Source organism: Suillus fuscotomentosus, assembly GCF_016647785.1.
Source record: "Suillus fuscotomentosus strain FC203 chromosome Unknown F5891scaffold_13, whole genome shotgun sequence".
In the NCBI taxonomy this organism is placed as follows: Eukaryota; Fungi; Basidiomycota; class Agaricomycetes; order Boletales; family Suillaceae; genus Suillus; species Suillus fuscotomentosus.
In genome coordinates, this window is record NW_024539525.1 from 537,058 (window position 1) to 556,000 (window position 18,943).

The 18,943-nt window shown below is 48.6% G+C and overlaps 7 protein-coding genes across 7 annotated transcripts; 4 read left to right on the forward strand and 3 right to left on the reverse strand.

The window, feature by feature from the left end:
• Positions 1-49: 49 nt before the first annotated feature.
• On the forward strand, positions 50-993 carry F5891DRAFT_1127240 (GTPase; the record flags this gene model as incomplete). Its single annotated transcript, XM_041364163.1, has 7 exons — positions 50-76; positions 134-168; positions 222-226; positions 280-436; positions 485-678; positions 736-816; positions 866-993. The coding sequence occupies 7 exons, from the start codon at positions 50-52 to the stop codon at positions 991-993; spliced, it is 627 nt and encodes a 208-aa protein (XP_041228974.1).
• Positions 994-2,091: 1,098 nt separating this feature from the next.
• On the reverse strand, positions 2,092-4,714 carry F5891DRAFT_947486 (phosphoribosyl anthranilate isomerase; the record flags this gene model as incomplete). Its single annotated transcript, XM_041374744.1, has 3 exons — positions 2,092-2,574; positions 2,632-4,333; positions 4,389-4,714. The coding sequence occupies 3 exons, from the start codon at positions 4,712-4,714 to the stop codon at positions 2,092-2,094; spliced, it is 2,511 nt and encodes an 836-aa protein (XP_041228975.1).
• A 4,049-nt stretch (positions 4,715-8,763) lies between these two features.
• On the forward strand, positions 8,764-11,635 carry F5891DRAFT_1019226 (uncharacterized protein). Its single transcript, XM_041361077.1, has 9 exons — positions 8,764-9,116; positions 9,171-9,295; positions 9,365-9,466; positions 9,520-9,724; positions 9,778-9,852; positions 9,906-10,044; positions 10,099-10,713; positions 10,765-11,156; positions 11,212-11,635. Exons 1-9 carry the CDS (start codon positions 9,021-9,023, stop codon positions 11,458-11,460), a joined length of 1,998 nt encoding a protein of 665 aa, XP_041228976.1. The 5' UTR covers positions 8,764-9,020; the 3' UTR covers positions 11,461-11,635.
• Positions 11,592-13,413, forward strand: F5891DRAFT_100181 (Alpha/Beta hydrolase protein). The gene is made up of 3 exons (XM_041360201.1): positions 11,592-12,302; positions 12,365-12,692; positions 12,746-13,413. The coding sequence occupies exons 1-3, from the start codon at positions 11,825-11,827 to the stop codon at positions 13,326-13,328; spliced, it is 1,389 nt and encodes a 462-aa protein (XP_041228977.1). The 5' UTR covers positions 11,592-11,824; the 3' UTR covers positions 13,329-13,413.
• On the reverse strand, positions 13,224-15,121 carry F5891DRAFT_100232 (uncharacterized protein). Its single transcript, XM_041360241.1, has 3 exons — positions 14,980-15,121; positions 14,393-14,933; positions 13,224-14,341 (listed from the first exon to the last, which is right to left on the reverse strand). The coding sequence occupies exons 1-3, from the start codon at positions 15,047-15,049 to the stop codon at positions 13,498-13,500; spliced, it is 1,455 nt and encodes a 484-aa protein (XP_041228978.1). The 5' UTR covers positions 15,050-15,121; the 3' UTR covers positions 13,224-13,497.
• A 504-nt stretch (positions 15,122-15,625) lies between these two features.
• F5891DRAFT_1105750 (ribonuclease H-like domain-containing protein) lies at positions 15,626-17,185 on the reverse strand. Its single transcript, XM_041363645.1, has 6 exons — positions 17,100-17,185; positions 16,776-17,050; positions 16,526-16,719; positions 16,385-16,473; positions 16,179-16,328; positions 15,626-16,122 (listed from the first exon to the last, which is right to left on the reverse strand). The coding sequence occupies exons 1-6, from the start codon at positions 17,121-17,123 to the stop codon at positions 15,817-15,819; spliced, it is 1,038 nt and encodes a 345-aa protein (XP_041228979.1). The 5' UTR covers positions 17,124-17,185; the 3' UTR covers positions 15,626-15,816.
• Positions 17,186-17,210: 25 nt separating this feature from the next.
• Positions 17,211-18,920, forward strand: F5891DRAFT_1019237 (mitochondrial carrier). The gene is made up of 14 exons (XM_041361078.1): positions 17,211-17,421; positions 17,473-17,483; positions 17,532-17,595; positions 17,649-17,813; positions 17,869-17,993; positions 18,046-18,080; positions 18,137-18,147; positions 18,196-18,284; positions 18,332-18,362; positions 18,417-18,519; positions 18,573-18,604; positions 18,673-18,682; positions 18,734-18,780; positions 18,830-18,920. Exons 1-14 carry the CDS (start codon positions 17,307-17,309, stop codon positions 18,856-18,858), a joined length of 867 nt encoding a protein of 288 aa, XP_041228980.1. The 5' UTR covers positions 17,211-17,306; the 3' UTR covers positions 18,859-18,920.
• Positions 18,921-18,943: the final 23 nt, after the last annotated feature.

The window sequence follows — 18,943 nt, forward strand, 5'->3', positions numbered from 1 at the left end:
GACTCCTTCACACATAAAGCTCTTTAACCGCTCAGCGCTAGAACTCGACATGGCCGAATATGATTATCTCTTCAAGGTCCGTATACTGAATTGATAATAGTTGATACGGCGCTTATCAGTTTCTGCTCCATAGGTTGTTCTAATTGGTGACTCTGGAGTCGGCAAATCGTAAGCGTGTCTCAAGTTTCGTTTATCGTTTCCTAGCTCACAGTAACCTACAGAAATCGTAAGGAATAGTGTACTGATCAGGGGAAGTACGACCGCTTATGCACCATTCAGTTCTCTCGCGATTCACTCGTAATGAGTTCAACCTGGAGTCAAAATCAACTATCGGTGTCGAGTTCGCAACCCGTTCGATCACTGTCGACGGTAAGACGGTGAAGGCACAGATATGGGATACTGCAGGCCAAGAGCGTTACCGCGCGATCACCTCTGCGTACGTGGTCGCCTTCTGCGGTTGTAATTTAAGCTAATGTTTCTACAGGTATTACCGCGGTGCCGTTGGTGCTCTGTTAGTGTATGATATTGCTAAACATGCCACGTACGTCAACGTAACGCGGTGGTTGAAGGAGCTCCGGGATCACGCCGACTCGAACATCGTTATCATGCTCGTTGGAAACAAGAGTGACTTGAAACACTTAAGGGCAGTTCCTACCGAGGAGGCGAAGTCTTTCGCAGGTATGTCTTACGTGAGCTGACTGTGATTGAATAACTCATGTGCTAGTTTTCTGACAGCGGAGAATGAGCTTTCGTTCATCGAGACCTCGGCGCTGGACGCATCAAATGTCGAGTCAGCTTTTCAAACCATCCTAACAGGTATTTTTTACTCTTTGTATCAAATGGCATTTCACTGACGTGTCCTCAGACATCTACCGCATTGTCTCGAGCAAGTCGCTTGAACAGTCTGCTGACCCCATCAAGGGACCTACTAGTGATACTATTCCCGTAGCGATTGACTCTTCCACACCTGCAACAGGTAGCAAATGTTGTTAGGTGATGTGGATAGAGTTGCTGTTACTTTTCGTAACTGTAGCCTTTGCTGTAGCAATCTGGCAGGTGTGTCTGTAGTTCAGCGTGTATAGTTACATTTTTTCTTTCTCTTAATAGGATTCTGCTTTGTGTGCCCCCGAGACTGTCGTGGTGAAGCAAGTCATGACAATCGCTAGTCGACGCAGTCCCTTCCAAGCTCTTCACCAAAAAGGTAAAAAGGTTTGCGAGCAGCGCGTCTGAGGATTCATGCACATGCCCTGATCTCCTACGACTAACTCGGCAGATTCTGCAGGTTGCGGGATTACTTCCATGGCCACAATACGTCGGTCCAAATCCACACTGTCCACCTTTATCCGGCTTATCAAGTGATGACGAACTGTATGCCAGCATTCTCGACGCTTTCGGTTTGCACAAACAGGTACGAGAATCATTCTTTCTACCTGGCATGGCGGTGCAGGTCCCTGGCTTCCAGTTCGCTGACCCTAGCTCCGTGCTATATGATTTAGAAGAGGATGCCGACAACATTAATGCCAACATGTACCGCAGCCTATGCTCGCTGACGTCAATACCCTACTTGCACGCGATAATACCACTCGGATCCGTTCCCGGAGCCACTTCTTATGGTCGTAATTCGAAACAGCGAAGTCATGTATGAATCCGTCATGTTGGCATAATCATCCATGTTCCCCCTATGGAACATCCATCAAACTCTGGGAATTTAGGAAACTCTAAAGATACTCTATGGTCAACGTCTTTTAAGCGCGGCAGTTCATCTTCATACAAGCCACTTCCAGGATAAGTGCGCACCTCTCCGGTTCAATTCGGTAACACTTCGCTGTTTACCCCTTAATCCACATTAGCTAATCGTAAATTTGGCCAGATATCCCGACATATCCATATCGTTTATCGTTCACTGATCGTGGCACAGGTCTAGTATTTTATTCCGCCCTACCGATAGATCAGTACAACATCCAAACCACACATGTCTGAGTCTGAGATCTAATCACTAAACTACACCAAGATCTACGCCATATCTCTGAGTATGCGCACCGAAACTCCAAATACAATTCATCATTACTTCCACTTTCCAACCAAAACACCCTAATCCATCCCCTTAGCAGCCTTTACAAATGCACGTACCTTCTCCTCGTCCTTTCTCCCTCCCACCCTCTCAATCTCGTCATCAACCCCATCACGCTCGACCCCCCCACTCACATCCACTGCCCACGGTCGCACACGCTCAATCGCTTCGCGCACATTCGAGGGTTTGAGCCCACCAGCGAGGATGAGAGGGAGAGGGAATGTGCTTATGGGTTCTTCATCAACGTTTTGTTCCCCCGTACGATCCACAGCGCCACTCAGGGATGCGTTGACGCTCACGTCTGGAGAAGTGACAGGCACCTCCCCTTTCTTGACGAGACGCGCTGCGAGCGCCCAGTCGAGAGTTTTGCCTGTACCACCGCTGGGAGACGAGGACTGAGCGGAGGAAGTGGTGTCGAGCAGAATAAAATGATGGTATCCGGGCGTCGTGAGGGTCGCAAGGGGATCCGGAGATGGAAGAGGGGCGGTGTGAGTTTCTTCAGCCTCGCTCCTCTCGCCTAAACTCTCAGGAACAGACTCCGGCACGGAAGGGGGAGGCACCCCGCCCACCTGTATGACTGGAACTCCGATGCTCCTGGCCCACTCGATGGGTTCTGAGCCGTGCAGCTGCACTATGTCGAGGCCCACGTCGTGCACGACCCGCTGAATGTACCGTAGGGGCTGATTCTGGAAGACACCAACTAGGAGGGGACGCGTCTTCCGCATGGGTGACGGAATGTAGGAGGCGTGGGTATGTGACGTGAACCAAGGAAGAGGAAGGTTCAGATTTTCGTCTTTACCCTCTTCTTCATCGGAATCAGTAGGTGGGAAAGCGTTGCGCACAGCCAAAGAGATCTCTCGCGCAATGTGCACGCTCACGCAGCGCTTTGAGCTAGGGACGAAGACGAGGCCAAGGAAGTCGGCGCCGGCGTTTGCTGTGCTGAGGGCTTCGGATGGGGTGAGAATGCCGCAGATTTTTACGAGTGCAGTAGGGGGGATTTGGGATGAAGGAGATTTTGGAACGGGCTCATCCCAGTCCAATAATTGTCTTATAAACTTGCCCTTATCTTCTGCGCGCATTAGCGATTCACCGACTAAGACAGCCTTCACCCCCTGCTCCCTATACGCCCGCACGTCAACGGGACTTTTGATGCCACTCAACGCACACAAGATGACCTCTCCAGTTTTACCTTTTTGTTCCAGAACTTCTGCAACGCCCGAAGTCGTGCTCATGTCAACAGTGAACGAGTGTAAGTTACGGTTGTTCACCCCAATGACCTTGGCCCCGACATCCAGCGCAATGTGAAGCTCGGACGGGGAGTTCACTTCCACCAAAGGTTCCATGCCGAGAGCCGTGCTATATTCGAGCAGTGCCCGTGTCCTGTCCTTGCCCAGCATCGCAACGATGAGAAGAACACTATCTGCACCAGCCAGGCGGGCCTCTACAACCTGATACTCGCTGAGGACAAAGTCTTTCCTGAGTACAGCGGGCCTGGAATCTAGCCCGTCTATGGCTAATCGGACGGCTCGCATGTCCTCGAGGTGACCGTGGAAGTATGTTGGTTCTGTGAGCACGCTGATCGCACTTGCGCCGGCGAGGGCGTAGGATAGTGCCGTGTGTGGGGCAGATGTGTGTGGAGCGATTGATCCGGCACTCGGTGACGCGCGCTTGATTTCAGCAAGTAGTGCCATCCCGTTGCGTGCGTGGAGCAGCCGCTGGGAGAGGGATATCGGCGGAGGTGCAAGGTGCAGGGAGAGATGTGCATTTAGAGCTGGAAGGGTGAGCCCCGGGGTGTTGGATAAGGCTTCAACATCGGATGTGCGTTTTTGTGCGATTTTTGTGAGGATGGAAGGGGCGGAGGACTTGGCGGCTTCTGTGGTGATGGATTTGGACTTGTCTGTAAGAGCGTCATATGGAAAGGGCGGCATCTCTGGGTCGTTCACTTTAGCGTGGGGGTTCTCCTCCCAAGTACCTCCTTTTAAAGATAGGAAATTCTTGAGGAGACCTTCACCCTCCTCTGATAATATGGATTCTGGGTGGTATTGCACGGCTTCGACAACATAGGTGCGGTGACGGACGCCCATTATGACACCCGAATCAGAGGTGGCACTGGTAGCCATGAGACAGGAGGGTAGGCTTAGGAGAGATGCGGAGAGGGAATGGTAGCGGGTGCTTTGAATTGACTGCGGGAGGGAGAGGAAAATGGAGCGGCCGTCGTGGATGACGGGGGATAGTTTTCCGTGCTTTATTTCACCGGCATAACTGGAGGGTAATGTGTTATTTCTGTATACGAAAAACGTGACAACTTTGGACTGACCCGATCTCACCACCGTATACATCGACGATACACTCCAAACCCATGCACACACCCATAACTGGGACTTTGCCTGCAAAATACTTGATCGCGTCTCTTGACACACCTGAATCAGTCTTTGGGTGTCCAGGACCTGGGCTGATTATAAGCCTGTTGATACGGAGAAGGGGAAGCTGATCTGCAGTGAGTGCATTGTTACGGACGACAGTGACCTGAGTGCCGAGAAGTGAGAGTGATTGGTAGAGATTCCAGGTGAACGAATCAAAGTTATCGATCATTAGCGTGTCTATGTCGCCGGAGAGCGTTGCAGGCAGCGGAGTAGGCGTCATCCTGGCTTTGGACTCCGGGGATGAAGCTAACAGCGATCTAACAGTACTTAAATTATGACTATTTAAACAGCTCAAGTCACGATAATAGATATTTTTAGAACACCGCCCGGCAAAATCTGATCATGCCGGTTTTAACCGTTTACTCTGTTGTGCAATCTGGTTTCTAGTTCAGCGCTCATTTCCCGTCTTCTCGGAGACAAGCATACCTGGGGTAACACTTAGGCAGCAGATACAATCTTATATTTTCGTTCGGCAGTCTCCACATCGTTGCTGTGTGTTTCAGATTCGGAATCAGTTTCAAGGGAATTGTTTCATCTGTACGGACCTTCGTATGAACCTGAAACACCGTGACTAGGAAAGGCAGAAGAACGCATGCGCGGAAGTTGCGGGAGAACTATTTTGAAGCAGTTCTACCAGCAGAACTTAGCAAAACCATGTTCTGCGCGGGTCAGTGTGGCAGGTGGCAGAATCAAGGAGAGATTTTGATGGCACTTCGACTGTTACATTGATGTGGGACCACTAGATATCAAGTGCGAGTCTTTGCATCGTGGTTCCATCACTATTATCCGATCGTCCACCGCTACTGTCAGTTTCACAGTCGAATGCTCTCCCTTCTAATGCTTCCGTCACATTCACATCCTAGTCCAAGGCACAGTTCTTTCCCCATTACAAATGTATTCTAGTCAAGCGAGATATGGACCATCAAGATCGTAGCTGGGCGGCCCCGACCTCACAGTACGGATCGTTTCAAGTTGTGGAACAAACGTGAAATCAGTGTCGATTTTGCCCTACCAACGTGGCAGAATGCAAAGCTTTGAAGCTTACCTATGACGAGTATATTACGTGAGTCTAGTGGCCTACCTGCAACTTTGTCAGTTACTCAGCCTACTATGCCAGGTACATTGTTGTCAGAGCCTCAACAACGAGGCACGCAAAATGTAGTGATCTACCACCAATCTAGCACAGGCCAACCCTGCCCCTTTGCGGCTCGCCTGGAATCGGCGCATCTAATGGCCATATGAGTTAGATGAAGGTCTTCCAGCTCCTTCGTAAATAGTTATGATCTAACGACCATATGTCAGGCAGATAAGGAATGGCGCAATGCACTCATCACACCGAATGGGAGGCTCTGGTCGTTCCCACAGAAGGCACGCCTAGATATGTACAGCACATCAAAACGCTATGAATGCAGGGCAAATCACTTCACCCACATGGACTGCCATGGACTTTTATCCAGCCTTCCAGGCGAGTCGCCTGACATACACAAATGGGGTTGTAGCGGACGAGGCGTTGCCAGCGACTGACAGCAACACCGCCATTCTCCGCACTTATGGGCTCGATGCAATTGCGATAGTTACAGCGCGCCCCGATGAAGTGACACTACCCGGAGTAGGACTCCTACACCAACACGAACCAGATGAATTATTGTATTTTCCTGTAGAAAAGCCATACTGAGGGACAACGAAAGACAGTATATCCAGCGCTTCAAGCAGCGGGTATGTCCTGACCGAATTATGGAGCCTAAAAATGCTGCTCAGCATTATTTGCCAGATGTTTATATCACTTGGACAATCTACTCACGCTGCAGCGCCTCTAGTCGAGAACATGTAAAAGATGACAGCCAGAAAACGAGAAGTCTGTTTCAGTGATAACTCCCGATGTGATCGGTCAGCCACTTGAACGTTCTACTTCACATCGATGGGTCAAGAGACCAGTAGCATTTTGGGCGAATTAGAGATGTGCGACACACCCTGCGCTGCGGGAAAGTGTAGTCAGGAATGCATAGGATGCGAAATTCTTCGTGAGTCTGCTGATGAGTATTGCCATACGATGGGCCACTACTAGCACTGCCCAAAAGGGACCTCCCCTGGCCTGAAGCCCCAAGCTATATAGGAATTCCGATCAGTGAAATGCTTTGCGGCACTTTTCGTCTTACCGGAAATCGGAGAGAAGGGCCAACACATTAAGCCCCTCGACCAATGGTCTTGCCTTGAGGAACATTGTGACAAATATATGGGCGGATGTAACCTCGAACTTGAGCGCTTGTGTTGCATCAGCTCATCCTATACAAGCCTATGGACTGGTGGCATACGATCGGTTACTACTCATTCCGCTAGGTCACTCGTTCTATCGTCATCTAGTCACACATGGCTGTCTTTATAGGCAATTTAAACTAATACATTAGTGATGCATGAGGTTAGCGACCTGATGCCTCTTCATGCGTCCCATGTCCGAACAGGTGACCGATCATATCGCGATCTCTATCATATAGGCTAGAGACGACATCTGATCGGACTCGCTTGGTTCACCCCGGGGGAGCTACCTGAAAGCAGCAGATAGCCCCCGTTATTTCTTGATTAACACACCACGACGTTTGCCGGTGAAGTAATATATTGCTAGTCTCCCCGCACTGCGCAGTGTGAAAGACTTCCACACATTGATCCTCGGGCTAGGTAAATAGATGATCAAGTTGAATTTGAACAGTAACATCAACTCCTGCCTCTGATTTGGGCCGGGCTCGACCTATATTTTGAATTTTACAGTTTACCGAAGTTTACCAAATGTTTGGTCGAGCTGTTACATAAAATTAAGACATACTGTAAATCACACATAGATATGACAATTAGAATTCACGATCAGAAGGGACACGGGGGTCCTATAGATCAGAAAGTACTGTCCTACATAGACTATAATCCTCGATGGATACAAGTTACAATGTCAATTTAGAAACAGTTTCCGATTTTGAATGACGCACATCGCACAGAATGAAGAACGCGTCAGACGAGTAATATTTTGGTGGGATGAGGATGTGTCTCGCACTAGAGCCTACTAGAGCCCTCATTGCGTACGCGTCGAAGCGTCATGACCCATTTCTCGGGAGTTATGATCTTCCGTGTGCGCTGGGCGGTATCCCATCCAGACGGCAAGTTTAAAAAGCCAAATCCGAGTGCATTTGCGAGAATTGCAATTGATATCAAACGTTGCTCAGGGGCGCCACATCCAGTGCAAACTGGCGCCTCGCCTTGTGTCGTCCTTCGGGTATCCTTGCCGGAAGGACCACCTGTTAGTCATCTCCCATCAATATTGCATGTGCACAGCCAAACCTTACATGCATCTGTCAGTGTCACACTGAGTTGGAAAAAATTCAACAACTCGTACCCACCTAAAGGCCGACTTCCCGAAAGGTTGTGAGGAAAAGCACATCTGCAAGATTTGATGGGTTGATTGGAGGAAGAGATATGCTGATAATCTATGAATTGTTAAAGTTCGATCATGTAATTTGCCGTCGTGGATGCCAAGTCTGATAGCAACTTTGTATTTACCAAATGAATAGCTGACGCCGGGACCCGTTCGTCGGTGTTGGAACATGGGCAAGATCTGCATTTGCCATCTACAGCAACAGCGCTTGAGCTTACAAGGACAATGAACATGAGAGTTCTAGGATAAAATTAGATTTTGCTCAAGTCTGGTTTAACGTGATCACCCCTTGGCGCCGGGTCTGCCAGGTCCAAATCGAGTTTCCGAGCGGCAGAAACTTGAAGAGACAGAGGTAGGTGATTTTGAAAGAGGAAAATGAAAGGTAAAGGACGAAAGAGGCTTTATGCTCGAGAGTTGGAGCCTTACTATCACCGGAAAGCGGCAATGCTGAAGCACTGATATGGGACTCGTAACCATCTGCCCATGCGTGTTATTGAAGGGCCCGTGGTAGACAAACTAAACCAGTCCAAGCTGGGAAACTAACTTATCAGAATTCAGATCAGGTTACTGCGGCGTACTTTTAATAGCCCGAATCAGAACAGCTGTCTTGAGGGGTCCTCTACGGATATGCAAGCAATGTACTGTCAAGTTATCACTTTGTATGCTCCCGTTGTGCTATGCTGATTCCTGTGCAAAGTGCGTGAGCGCGGTGAACAGCTAGTCGAAATGATGATGTGCCTTGTAGCTACTTACATCGACCCTACACTGCCACCGGTTTATGTTTAGCCTAATTTGGAGCACTGCCCGTATAATGGGTTATTTATTGCACCAGAAATGTATACAACGATCTTGTGACTGCGTCCATTTTCTCCTTCGTTCAGCTCTTAACTTCTTTTGGTTTCTTTTTTCTTTTACAGTACTTAATCTCGTTTTTTTTGTTTTCTTCCAGGGCCGGCCCACATTGATCAGAACCTAGCTTCCCTTTATTTTCATTCCTTGTCCTTCCGTTGCAACCCTCCAGGCAGGTACTTTGTTGCTGCGCATCTGTTTCAAAAGACTCGTTTGCGTCTGGCACGCTTTTCGTACTTCCACATTACCCTGAAACACCATGGCTACATCGTTGAAAGCAGAGCTAGACATATGGGCAGCAGCTTTGAAGGCATATGACGAGCAGGATTTCGAGAAGGCCCTGGATTCATTTTCGGTGCGTTACTCGTTTAATTAACTTTTGTCACATCTTAAATCCCTGCTGCAATAGCGCATTGCGGATTCCTCCAAAATTCTCACAAACATGGGCCTGATTTATGCCACGATTGGTGAGCATGAGGCTGCAGTCGAGCAATTCCTGGCTGCTATAGCTCTTGATCCGTTCCTTGCTATCGCGTATGTTATCTCTCAATTCTTGACTGTTGTGTCGTATTCATTTTAAGCTAACAAAACATTTCGGAACAGCTACTTTCAATGTGGTGTGTCTAACTTTTTGCTGAGCCGATACGATGTTGCTCTGCAAAATTTTAACGATGCGCTACTCTATCTTCGTGGAAACCAAGCCATGTCAGTGTTCTTTGTGAGCTTTTCTATGTATTGTTGTTCTAATTATTTTGCAGTAACTATGAACAAATTGGCCTCAAATTCAAACTGTTCTCACCTGAGGTACTCTTCAACAAAGGTCTTTCTCAAATTTATCTTGGCTACCCGACCGAGGGGCTAGCTGAGATGCAGAATGCGCGCAATATGAAGGTGACCGAAGATCACGACGTAATTGATGATGCCATTAAAGATCGTGGGGAGGGATATACGGTCTTTAGTATTGTAGGTCATTCTCCTCATTTTCCAGTGATGATACCTGATAGCACATGTCTTAGCCTGTTGGCGTGCTGTACCGCCCGTCAGAGAATAAGCTCAAAAATTCCAAAAGTAAAGACTATCTTGGGAAGGCGGTACGTCTCCATCTCGTCTCTTTCTTGGCCGTCGCTAAGTCACTGTTGTGCAGAGACTTGTTGCAGCATCAGACGCCACTGATGCGTTCACTGAATTCACTGGCGTCAAGAAACTCAAGGAGGACCGTGAGAAAGCGAAAGAAAGAGATGACGACGATGGGTTGAGGAGAAGTGCAACTGTTCCCCCGCCACGTACGCTCTATTATTGTCTACTCTCTCGAATGCTTGATGTTCATTACCCGTCAGGTACTGAACCCGTTGACCGGCCTAGTGTTGAGCGCTCTAAAACAACGACCGCGGGTCTGAGGTCCACTCCAGCCTTCCCATCTACTGCTGGTATGGCACTTGCCCTGCCCTCCACATCAGGTTTGTCGAGGAGCAACACTGCCGCACCTGCGAGCATCAACATTTCTACTTTCGCTTCTAGTCGCCCTTCAACCGACGATGCACCTGCCCTGTCACCCACGGTACCTTTGGCAAGGAATAACTCTGTTGCACCTTCCCGCAGCAACACTACTATTCGTCCCATGGCCCCTTCAGGTGTAGCTGTATCGAGAGGACTGACTACAAGGACAAAAGAACCTCTTCCTAGCCAACTTGTCAGTCAACCTGGAGGCCTCTTCCAACCCCCATTTGCGTCGCAATCCTATTTTGATCCACCGCAGGTGCCGAAACAATATCAACAGCAGCTGAATCAAACCCAGCCGCTGCAAACACGCAATCAGAACCAACAACCTCAGCCGTACCAAACCCAGACCCTTCCTGACAATGGATATCAGGTTCCGCCGCCTAGTCTCCAGCCTGGCGTTCCTGTACCAAAGGTGCCATTCGTGCTCCGTGCCGCTCTTCCTCCTCAAGAGGGTAGGTGTTTTTTAAACCGTCGCTTATTCTATATTAATGACTTTTTTTTAGCATCGGCTCGACAGCCAAATTTCCTCGATGACTACATTGATTCCTATACCGAAGATTTTCCACGTTCTGTCGTGCAAGAATCGCCACCCAATAAGGACGTGGAACGCGTGGTATTGTGGCCTCAGGGAAGTTCACAGTCAAGTCCAGGGACTATGGTTACTGGTTCGATGATTCAGCGGATACCCTCACGTAATGAGCTCGCCAACAAGGGACCCTTGAACTCTGAGACGCCAATCGCTGTCAATATCTCCCGCGTCGGTGGGGGAAGCATGCGTCGGAAACCAAACAGACGAACGACGCAGAGGCGGCCGAAGGTAGCGTACGAGGAAGAGGAGGGGTATGTGAGTGAGGAGTATGATGATTCCTATGAATTGTCAAATATCCGTGTGAAGGTCCGTTCTATCGTATTCTTGGGTGATTTCAAGTGGTTCACCGCGTTTGTTGCAGTTGCATTACCAAGGCGATGTACGTGGAATGATGCTGACGCCCTACACGTCATTCGAAGAATTCGTCGAGCGCGTGACGAGCAAGTTTGGCACTACTATGGATGGTCTGGGTCTCAAATTCAAAGATGAAGATGATGTGAAAGTGACCTTGAGAGACGGTAGTGATTATGAGCTTGCCATCGAGACTTCACGAGCGAACCTGAAGGGGAGGAGTGAGGGGAAATTGGAGATTTGGTGCACGGATATGTGAGACTCTCACTTGCGTATTATCTCTCTGCGGATGAATTTATCTACATTTTGGAGGACGTGTGTCGTATTCTTAAATAATGCTTCGCCCTATTACTGTTGTACAACAATATTATCCTGGTTGATAATCGGATAGGAGCTTGTCTCGACTTGCAATGCTCAGTTCGGTGTTTCAAAATATTGGAACTTGGGTCTACTAATACTATGGCTCATAATTATTCTCTCCTCTTGAGTTGCTGACACGTATACTGTGCTTGCTCATTGTCATTCATTGGACACGTATTATTATCGCCCAACTACACTGAGTTTTTTTACAGAGCAAGGATAATTCCCACTCGAACTGAACAGACTGTCATTCCGAGTCACTTATGGTTGTTCCTCTCATTGGTCGTCTTAAGGGGCACGAATACGCAGCCCTTGTTGGGGGCTTCTTCTTCCTGGTCTTCGAGACTGCTATCAGCTTCATCATTATGCTCCTCCCCATCCCCATCATCCAGTGGTTCCACAACCACTCACGGACCCTCTTTCACCGTTTCTCCGTAACCCATGCAAATGGCAAGTCCGAGGCCGAAGATGTTGCTGATGCTATACGGAAGGCGAAGGATTTCGGAGAGCTATGTCAGTATTGGGGTTACACGCATGAGGAACATGTCGTTTTGACAAAGGATGGATATTTATTGGGTTTGCATAGGCTCCCGGCGAAGAGGGGGCAGAGGAAGCGAAGTCCTGGGACGAGCACGGGAAAGCCAGTGGTGTATTTACATCATGGGTTGCTCATGAACAGCGAAGTATGGGTCTGTTTGACAAATGCTGAGAGGTGTTTGCCATTTGTCCTCGCTGAGCAAGGTGCGTATCATTACAATATTTATGTCACCGGAGACATCGTGATGCTGAGGAGTTGATGATAGGCTTTGATGTATGGATGGGCAACAACAGGGGGAACAAATACTCCAAGAAGTCGGTTCATCATGATCCGAATTCGGTCAAGTTTTGGAACTACAGTCTTGACGACTTTGCTTGGCATGATATTCCTGATTCTATTCAGTATATCCTAGATATCACGAAGTCGAGCACCTTGAGTTATGTTGGTTTCAGCCAGGGCACCGCGCAGGCATTCGCCGCACTCAGCATTCATCCACAGTTGAATGCGAAGGTGAACGTCTTCATTGCACTTGCACCTGCTATGAGCCCAAGAGGATTGGCAGCTCCTCTTGTTGATGGCCTCATGAAGGCTTCGTGAGTACATTACCTGACTACCATTGTCTGCCCTTAACACTAGCACATCACAGCCCAACATTGGTGTATCTATTCTTCGGACGCAGAGCCATTCTATCTTCTGCAACGACATGGCAAGCTATCCTATACCCACCCATCTTCACAAGCGTCATCGACACTTCCTTGCGTTTCCTCTTCAACTGGCACAGTCATAATATCCCATATCTCCAGAAAATTGCTGCGTATGCCCATCTCTACTCATTAGCGTCTGTCAAGTCCGTGGTGCACTGGTTCCAGATCATGCGCGAGGGTGCATTTCAGATGTATGATGATGATGTCAGCGCATTTGGCTCTCCAGGTGGGCGTGCGTACAGACCTGCGAGGTTCCCAACGAAGAATATTGTCACACCGATCGTGCTGTTGTATGGGGACAAGGATAGCCTTGTTGACATACAGATGATGCTCAAAGAACTCCCAGACCATACGACTGTCACTCGCCTGGATGGATATGAGCATTTGGACATCCTTTGGGGAAAGGACATTGATAAGGATGTTATTCCAGAGGTTGTGAACGCCTTGAAGGTGTACTGCGACGACTCTTGCGGGAGTCCGGACAAGTTCAAGGATGGGTTCAAAGTGTTTGAGAGATCATCATAGAGGCACGCAACGAGAGGACCTTGGACCTTTATATTCATTGATGGCAGATAGTGGACCTTGTTTTCTGTGTTCCTTCATATATACATACAAATATTTTTGATAATGTAGTACCGGTTGATGGTAATGGTATATATGAGATCTAGACGGTATAATGGCGACCTTTGAGAGGTCATGAATCATCATCGGCTAGCTCTGTGCGCTTTTTAGATTTTTTGGACCGGTTTTCACTTTCCTCTTGATTATCAGACTTTGATTTTCTTTTCTTCTTGTCGTCTTTCCGCCTCTTCTTCTTAGTCTCTAAGTCTTCTTCCACAACAGCCGATGGAGCAAGATCATATGATTCCGCACATTTCGCTTTCCGTTCCTCTTTCCGTTTCTTCTTCTCCGCCTTGGCATCGTTGTTAGGCATCTCGACTCCTGCCCCCGCAGGCACATCAACTACCTCTGCGTCGCACTTTTTCCTTGCTTCTTTTCTCTGCGCTTTGCGTCGCTGTTTCTCGGTCATTTCTTCGTCCCTAGAATTGTCTGTGGAAGATGTCATCGTCCGTTCGGGAGGTTGAATTATGGCCTGTATAGCGGAAGATGCCATCTGAACAACCGTGGCATGTGATGAAGAGGATGTATTGAAGAACTGGGCGACCACGTTCGAAGAGCCACCTTCTCCAAAGCTGCGGCCTGCACCGAGTCCAATTCGCGGTTGATCTACGTCGTCTCGAGAAGGGGCGCTAGAGCCAATCCCTCTCCGAGAAGTGCTGCCATCGTCATTCGCAGCTGGGGTATTGGAGCCAGATTTCGCTCCAAGTTTTTCCTTAAAATAGTCTGCAACACTCTTCGTCGATGTTGTGAGCTTCTCGAGGGGGAGGTCGCTGTCTGCAGATGTGATTGGGGTCAGAGAACCAGAGGGGGTTGTGGAGGAAACGGATGAAGGAGTCGGTGCGATCCCCAGAATTTCAGAGATGGCAGCTGCTGATTTGTTGGCAAGGCGTTTAGCAGCTTGTATGCGAGCACGGTGGCTGGGAGAGGTAGTCAGCATCAAAAGTTGCAGTTATCAGAAATAAACGCACGCCATAGGGCGTCCCTTTTGTCTTGTTTGAAGAATGGATGACACGGTATCTGGGGATGGGGCAGGAGGATCGATATGTGGTGAAGCGGTTTTTGACGAATCTACTGTAGCTGAATCTTCGACATCTTCATCCTGGCGTTTGTCTCTTTTCCGTTTCTTCTTGTCTTTTCCGTCCTCGACATGTCCCCCTTCCTTTCGCTTGCGCTTCTTCTCTTTCTTCGGTGATGGGTTCAGTTCCTTGTCCTCTTCGGAGTGTACGTCTGTTGCAGAATGCTCAGGCCGAACAAATTCTCCTAGGACATGCTTAGAAGCAGAATCTTGACCATCCTGCGCATTAAGCCTCTGCAGCAAAGCCTCAAATTCCTTATTCTGTTTCCACGCGATACCATGCGGGTCTTTCTGATGAGCGGCGCCAATCCCAAGCATATCAAGCTTTTGGGAGACCTTAAGATGTGATTTCATGCCATCACCTGAGGCGCCTAGACCTTTTGAGGGGTCCCAGCCGAGCTTGGACATGTAAGACTGGCCGAAGCGAGCTGCATCTGTGGAGAGGTGAGAATGGTGTTCGGAAGTGAAGTGGTGACTTGCCATCTGCCCAGGATAAGTTTCGTGGGTCATTTGGAATGCGTTGTTTTTCCTTTCTGCCGGCCAGTCCCATTGTCTTGTCGTAGGATAAGTGCTATTAGGCAACCCGCCAACACGTACTACTCGACGGGCTGGAGGACTCTGAAGGATGAGAAATCAAAAATCTAGGGTTCCCGATTTGGCCTTCCACTGCGACCTCTGTCTCAGGCACAAGTCTAAGTTGAGCACACTCTACAGTTTTCCGCACCGAACAAGTTTCGCATATTTGGTCGGATGATGTTCGGTTCAAGTTATCTCGTTCTCATGTATATGCTTGGAGAAGGCTTGGGTGTGCGGGTTATGTCATCTATGCTCCTGATAAGAGACAATACGAAGTTGACGAGGGGTATGAAGTTGATACTGTGCATATGCACATGCTCGCGAATGGTTCTAAAATATTCTTGTACACTTACACTTTTCGTGGACAAAATCAAGAGTTTGTTACTGGTCGAAGGATAAGCTAGTGAGTGAACTGGCATTTGTCCTACAAAGAACGTCATGAATACCCAGTCATACTTGACCAGCTGAGTCGTTCGAAGGAGATGGTTTGATGTCAGTGTCGTCGCCGGCATTACAAGCCTCAGAGACCAAGGAAAGGCAGTGAACCAATCAGCTTTCGGCGCGCTTTTTCTCATTCATGCAGTTCTCGGCACTCACAACTTGGGGAGACGAGTACAGGGCGCAGCACCAGCTGCCACGGCCAAATCCGTCTAAAAAACTGCTGGTCAATTGAAAGCAGTGAACCACCGGTATTCGATAGCGGGAAACCTGTGGTAGATAATAAGACGAAAAATGATAATGCTACAGCTTCATGGAACCCTTCCCTGCGATGCCGCTGGCACCCAGGGTGGTCCACCAATTATTGCTAGCAGTCTTTACTGTAGATTTGGATCTCGTCTGCGGTGTCCGTTTCACTATTGTAGAAAGTCCAGAACTGACGCCCTTCCTCCCTCTACCTGGTGGGGTAGGTTCAGCTGGTTCGCTACTCTCATCAAATTTCCGTTTCTTTGATGCACCAGCTCTAGGTGCGGGCAACGGTTTGAATCCCTTTTCCCACTCTTTTCGGTGTAGCCGGAACACAGCCATCGTTGCCCTAGCGTCTGTGACCTGCCCACATATCACGATGAGAAATTAGCCAGGGGCTAGGGTGTCAGAGGGCTTACACTGGAGTGCTCCCCTCCCTGGATAACAACATCAAGTTCTTGTTTTACAAGGTTGCGAAGAGCAGGGCGTTTACTATTGATTACGTTGTGTTTTGCCGCCAAGCGTTGCGTGTCCCGTATGTATGCACCTGGGTGCGATAGTAATAGAACCTGAGAACGGGTTATCAGTGAGCTACAGGAATGCGGACACACATATTAAAGCTGACCTTGAGATCGTTATGCACGGCATGTCCCACTATGATGCGATCTTTGGTCAAAGCCGCGACTGTTTTCTGCACCTCCTCGAATTGCTTAGCTAAAGATAATATTAGCTCGACCGCAGGGTGTAGAAAGTAAAGTCTACCTACCTTTGACCATATCCGAAGGGCGTATGCCACTCCACTTAGTCCGATAATCTGCAACACGTTCCTTCTGCTTTACGAACTCATCTAGCTGCACTGTGCCCCAATAATTCACAATGCTAACGCGCGCAAGCGACGACTCCTCGCCGTCGATGCCTACGCCCACCATCTCGCAATCGATTGCGAGGTATTTTCCTGGACTAGTCGTCAAAATGAGATTCCATACTGGTTCCCTGTTTGGGCAAAAATGACCCACTCCTTCTGGGCAGACGTATACTCTAGTCGTCCGAAAATCATCTTGCGGAGCGTCGCAAGGGACTCGCCATTTTTAGTTTCTGAGGTGGTGAAGTCGACAGCTAGTTCAGGATCGATAACTGTAGTTGAATTTCCTCTTGGAAAAGCGGAAGTAGACGTGTCTTGTGAGGACACGAGGGCCGCGCCTGGAGATCCGGAGCTCAGCTGTGATCGGTCGAGCTTCCGCCGTTTATGGGGTGGACCACCTTGCTCTGGCTTTTTGCCCTTTCGAAATATCTGCTACAAAAATGAAGATCACGAAGAAAGGCTGCAGTGGAAGACTTACTTTTTTCGCAGCAGATGCACTCATAGCTTGCAAGCTATGTTGTAGTCGCTTATCTCGACCCAGCGTGCGACTTTGCAGCCTGAGAACCCCGCTATAATCACGTCAGTCTGGCACGCCTTCTCAATCTTCCAACATGATTATGTACATAAATAACTGGGTCTTCTGTCGTCCTCCATCGTTTTCAGAGTCCAGACCAATTATCCAAAAATGTCTTACCTCACAACTGTAAATGATTTAGTCGCTGGCAGCGTGGCCGGCGCCGCCCAAGTCCTTGTAGGTCAGCCACTTGATACCGTCAAGACACGCGCACAGATCGCTCCCAGTCAGTTAATCGTTCGTGATTAAATGTCTAATACTGAGCCATAAGTCGCAGAGGGAATGTTTGTAAGTGAATACATAGGTTCAGAGTCAGACAGCTCACCGCCAACTTAGAAAGGACCTATGGATGTTCTTGCACAAACTGTTCGGAAGGAGGGTTTCTTTGCGCTGTACAAAGGTTAACATCAGGCATGATGTGTTGCGTTATTCCGAAAACTCATTCTACTCCAGGGATGGCCAGCCCCCTTCTTGGAATCGCTGGGGTCAACTCCTTGTTGTTTGCCTCATACGTGTACTCTAAACGCGTCGTTTCACCATTCCCACAGCTGTCCCTGAAGGAGATCGCCATCGCAGGCGCAATGGCTGGAGCTGCAAATGCTATTCTTGCCAGTCCAGGTTTGTTGTACCATTCGCTTTCGCGACTCAAGCCCTTTAACACTTCGTCATCTAGTCGAGATGTTTAAAGTTCGCATGCAAGGTCAATATGGTGCTGCCACCGATAAGAAGCTGAGAGATGTCGCAAAGGAAATGTGGAGAGACTGGGGCTTTCGGAATGGTGTCATGAGAGGCTACTGGGTATCCACAAATATCATGTTCTTGTAGGAAATATGGCTGACCAGTGTTTCAGGTTACAGTTGCGAGAGAGATACCAGCATATGCAGGGTATTTCATCCTCATTGATATTGGCAAGGAGTTCTGATATTGAGAGGGTGATCCAGATTCTATACAGGTAACGATCTCGGCGTTCGTGGGCACCTCCTTGTCTAACTTCATGTAGCGTTTGAATTTTCGAAGCGAAAGTTTCAGAGTCAGTATGGGGATAAAGTCCCTGTTTGGGCCCTTCTTGCTAGTGGTTCAACTGGCGGGGTATGTCACACGACCTGATTACTTTACAATATCTTGACATTCTGCAGATTGCATACTGGTTATCCTGCTACCCATTAGGCAAGTTACGGAGCGCAGTTGACGAGGGTCTGACTTATATTGACCTCTCGGTAGACGTGATAAAGTCTCGCATCCAGTTGCGCCAGACACCACCGACTGGCAAGCCCTGGAAATATATGGCCAATGAAATCAGGATGGTTATTGCCGAATCAGGATTGTAAGACTGCACCCTCCTGGTATTTGCATTTCCTTTGACCAACACGCTGCTAGAACGGGACTTTTCCGCGGTCTGTCGCCATCACGTAAGTGGAACCAATTGTTTAATGTGCACATCGCGGGACTCATGATGATGGTTCATGTATCACATCAGTGCTAAGAACGTCAGGGTGATCTTGTTTCTATACGTTTTGAGATACTCACAGCTTCACCAGCATACCCGCTGGAGCAAGCACATTTGCGGCATTTGAGTTAACTCGAGGTGAGTCGAAAGCTTTCGATCACGGAATGCACTATTGATGACTCCTCAGAATTTCTCACAGAGTCCACAGGGGCGTAAGGTCAAGATACATTTGGAGCAGACGTACAAGATGCTAGTGAAATATTACTAATACAATGATCCCTCGGAAACATGAATGCCTGGC